Below are 5,000 nucleotides of genomic sequence, written 5' to 3'. Positions count from 1 at the left end.
AAGCTCAGTATTAATCAGCGGTGTAAAGTAACTAATTACAAATACTCACTGTAATTGAGCAGTTTTTTATCAGGAATTGGAATTTACTGAGTAGTTTTAAAAATGGGTACTTTTACTCCACTACTTCAACCTGCAGTCACTACTTTATTTTTTCTTGTCTATGAGGATTAGAAAACTCAGTCCTGTGATTCCTGTCCAATCAAACTGCACCTAGAAGGTAAATCACCTCATAATGAACTACCTGAAGACATGTGCGCTTTATAATTGCAGCAAACTGTTTGGAAGCGTTGAAAGTTCAATTTAATTCAATTCCCCTTTATTTGTATAGCGCTTATACAATGTAGATTGTGTCAAAGCAGCTTCACACAGTAAATAGGAACAGTGTAGTTCAGTTTGTAGTGTTTAAGTTCAGTTCAGTTTAGCTCAGTTCAGTGTGGTTTAATAATCACTACTGAGAGTCCAAACACTGAAGAGCAAATCCAACGATGCGCAGCTCTACAGATCCTGAACCATGCAAGCCAGTGGAGACAGCGGAGAGGGAAAAAAAACTTCACTAAAGGCGGAAGTGAAGAAAAAAAACCTTGAGAGAAACCAGGCTCAGTTGGGCACGACCATTTTAATTTCTCCGCTGGCCAAACGTCTTGTGCAGAGCTGCAGTCTCAGTGGCGGAGGCTGGAAGCTGGCCTCAGCGAAGACTCGTCTGTCTCTGGAGCGTCACAGGAATCAGTCTCATGTTCGCCACTCCTCCATGACCATCACAGTAGCTGCTCAGGATACGGCCTGGTCCAGGATATGGAAACCTTGGGATCATCTCGTTTGCCTCTTTAAATGCCTCAAAGATTGTTTTTGTCGCCACCTCATACTTCAGTGTCTCATCAAATCTTCTGACCAATCAAATGCTCTCTAGTGCCTGACATGCCCCGCCCTCGTTCTTCTCATTGGCTTTTCATTTTGATGTGCTTGAGCTCGACCACTGTCACTGACAGAGCTGTGAGAAAAACAACACACTATTGGCTGTTTTTAAAAAGGGGAGGGGCTACTCGACACCCCACCCTCTCCATGTTTCACTTGACATTACGTCAAACATCCAATAAAAATAATGCGCATTTCAAAGCACTTCACTGGAGCTTTATTAACAAGTGCAGACGGAGAGAAAGCGAGAGCGGGATCAGCAAAGGTCAAAACTGGACATGTTTGATTCCCAACAGAAGCCAAAGGTCAGAAATCAAGAGTCCAGCAGCGTCTCAACATTAATCATAATGAGAGAAACAGAAGCAGAGAGAAAGAGCAGTCAATGAGAAGAGGAGTGTGTGTGTGTGTGTGTTCTGTCACGCATTCAGAACGCAAACACACACTCCTGTCACATGAAGGATGACGCTCCGAGACCTTTTCACAAAAACAGCAACACATCACTGCTCAAAACCAGCATCTTCCCTCTATTTTCTGCTCCAGCAGGTGAAAAATGTGCACCTGAGATTTCTCAGAAGAAAACAGACATGTGCTGATATTCAATAATTCAATATATTCATAACACTATGGTGAATGCTCATTATCATGATATAATTCAAGATTTCAATATCAGTATTGTGCATGTTTATTATCATGATGTAACTCAATAATTCAGTATATCAATATCAGTATTGTGCATGTTCATTATTGTAAGGGCCCATCTATTTTCCTATGACGGAACTAACAGCATGGGTGAAGGTTAAATGCATGTAAGCCTTTTAGCACATGTGAAAAGAAATATTTTTATTCATTAAGATTTATTTTAATTTGTTTCCAACTCCGAATTTTAATCTGACTCCAATTTATAATAATTTTAGATTTATCTAATTAATGCTGATCACCTTATAGGTTGTGATTCGGTCTAATTTAGATTGATTAACCTAATAAATCCTTATTCTCAAGTAATGGTTCATCATTTACCCGAAGTCGCTTAGAGTCAGTATGCTGGCCAGTTACATCTGCTCACGGACACAACCTCGCCAGTTCCGATTCTTAGCCGATAAGCTAATTTCCTTTAAATAATAATAGGCCGCCCCATGCTTGCACATATTTAAAGAAAAGTTTAATTTAGCTTAGTCAAAGAATATAACTGAAAGCTACTTCCTTTAAGCAATAATTGGCCGCCCCATGCTTGCCCATATTTAAAGGAAGTTGTATTTAGCCCCCTAATTTATATCATACTAAGTCAGTGATTGTCAGAAATCATCAGGTCTCTAATGCTGTGCCCATGCTCCATCCATTGATCCTGAATGTATGACAAATCCTGGTCGTAAGCTGCGGAAACATCAGCCTAAACAATCTACTAGATTTAAATGATTTCAGGAGATATTAGAGTTAAACAAGAATTTTACATTTATTTGTCAGGCAAAGATTTTCTATTCCAATTCACATAATTAAACAAAATAAGCCAATCAAGATTGTACAACATCAATTATTCGAAGATACATTTAAGTTAGAGATTAATACCTGACCGTGTAGAAATACATTGCAGCATATAAGTCCTGATGCAGAGCTCAGAGACTCACAAACTGCAATGGGGTATCCTGCCTACAGAATCCCACAGACACTTCTGCACCCTTTGCCTAAATACTCAAATCGTCATAAATTCAAGACAATAAAAGCGTCACCAAGCCTCTTGCCTGGTCATGAGTTGATACAAAGACCATTTGCCCTGGAGTGGAGCATCTGGCAAAGATCTTATCAAAGTCAAAACCCAAATTAACTGATATACGGGAGATTGTAAAATATTACAGTGAAATTAAGACCACTTTACCAATCACACAGAGAGATTTAAAATGACACCAAACATGAATATAAAGCCACAAGATACACCATATTAAAAACTTAAACATTCTGTGTGGAATGTGAGTGAGCTGCTCTGGTGGAGAAGGTAAAGTCCAGGGCAAAGAGGGGGGCTCAGGATGCATGATCGAGACAACCCGAACAACTGGTTTTCTAGCTGATCTTCTTCTCAGATTAGAAAGTTTATTGTTTTAGTGCTTGACCATTTGGTGGTCCTGTCTCGTGTGGAGCTCCTTAACCGTTTTCAGGGTTTAATATTATGGAGAGATATAGCCATCCTTACATTATCACAATAATTCAATAATTCAATATATTGATGCACTTGATGATTCTCAGTAAAATATAGACTTGATATAAATCAATATTTCAATGTCAATAACAATATTATGGATGTTCATTATCACGATTAATTCAATAATATCAATAATAATTCAATATATCAATATCTGTATTGTGCATGTTCATTATCATGATGTTATTTAATAATTCAATTTATTGATATCAGTATTGTGTGTTATTAAATTAAATTAAATTAGCCCTGAGCAAACATTAATCGTGAATAATCACATCCAAAACAAAAGTTTTTTCAACATATATGTGTGTGTGTTTTATTTAGATAGATAGATAGATAGATAGATAGATAGATAGATAGATAGATAGATAGATAGATAGATAGATAGATAGATAGATAGATAGATAGATAGATAGATAGATAGATAGATAGATAGATAGATAGATAGATAGATAGATAGATAGATAGATAGATAGATAGATAGATAGATAGATAGATAGATAGATAGATAGATAGATAGATAGATAGATAGACAGACACACTTGAAGTCAGAATTATTAGCCCCCTTTGAGTTTCCTTTTCTTTTGTAAATATTTCCCAGATGCTGTTTCTCAGATTGAGGAAATGTTGACAGTATGTCTGATAATATTAGTTCTTCTGGAGAAAGTCTTATTTGTTTTATTTCAGCTAGAATAAAAGCAGTTTTTAATTGTTTAAACACCATTTTAAGCTCAATATTATTAGCCTCTTTAAGCTATATTTGTTTTCAATAGTCTCCAGAACAAGCCATCGTTATACAATAACTTGCCTAATTACCCTAACCTGCCTAGTGACCCTAATTAACCTAGTTAAGCCTTTAAATGTGACTTTAAGCTGTATAGAAGTGTCTTGAAGAATATCTAGTCTAATATTATTTACTGTCATCATGACAAAGAGAAAATAAATCAGTTATTAGAGATGAGTTATTAACACTATTATGCTCTCCGTTAAACAAAAATTGGGGGAAAAATAATATATATGTATGTGATACACATGCATACATAGAAACAAAGTTATACAAAATATTTTAATTGATATATATTTCGCATCATGTACACATGTATTTTATTTTAAAAATAATAATAAACATTTTCTCAAATATTTGCCTTCATGTGTGCATTTATATTCAGTATACATAATAAATATACACAGTACAGACACTTTTATTTTGGATGTGATTTACCGCAATTCATTTTTGCTCAGCTCTGAATTCAATAATTCAATATATTAATGCACCTGAGATTTCTCAGTAAAATATAGTGGTGCTTTAATTCAGCTGATCAGTATTAATAAACATGTATTTTGAAGTACTCATAATATCAGTATTGTGCATGTTCATTATCACCATATATTGAATTATTGAATATCAGCACATGTCTATGTTTTACTGAGAAATATCAGATGCACATTTTCCACCTGATATTCCCCAGTAAATTATAGATGCGCTGATATTCAATAATTCAATATATGGTGATAATGAACATGCACAATATAGATATTATGGTCACTTCTTGATTTAAACCTTTATGAGTTATTTTCTTCTGTTGAACCCTAAAGAAGATACTTTGAAGAATGCTGGAAACCAGTAGCCATTGTCTTCTGTTGTATTTGTTTTTCCTACTCTCTTTCTCTTTCTGTTCTGTTGAAAAGCAGAAATGGATCACGTAATGAGGGTCCGCAGAGCCTGTCAGACAGTCTGTGTGTGTGTGTGCTCTTGTTTGTATGCGTGTTGTTTTGTCGTTTATGATATTCTGATGATCTTAATTTACGCTAACTACATTTAAATGTATTCTCTCTCTCTCTCTGCACAGTTGGTGGCCGTCACCACAGACTATGAGTGTCTGAAGAAGGAAGGACC

The 5,000-nt window shown here is 35.6% G+C and overlaps 1 protein-coding gene across 1 annotated transcript in view; it reads left to right on the top strand.

Moving 5' to 3' along the window:
• LOC130230248 (cytochrome c oxidase subunit NDUFA4) overlaps positions 1-5,000 on the top strand; it is a 13,885-nt gene that overhangs the window by 8,846 nt on the left and 39 nt on the right. The window contains exon 4 of the mRNA XM_056459203.1: positions 4,954-5,000. This exon is cut by the window's right edge and continues 39 nt beyond it. Coding sequence (XP_056315178.1) covers positions 4,954-5,000 — 47 coding nt within the window. The remainder of the gene's footprint in view (positions 1-4,953) is intronic.

The sequence above is a fragment of the Danio aesculapii genome, chromosome 6 (assembly GCF_903798145.1).
Source record: "Danio aesculapii chromosome 6, fDanAes4.1, whole genome shotgun sequence".
Lineage (NCBI taxonomy): Eukaryota > Metazoa > Chordata > Actinopteri > Cypriniformes > Danionidae > Danio > Danio aesculapii.
The sequence above is the reverse complement of the archived record's forward strand: the minus strand, read 5'-3'. Positions and strand labels throughout refer to the sequence as shown.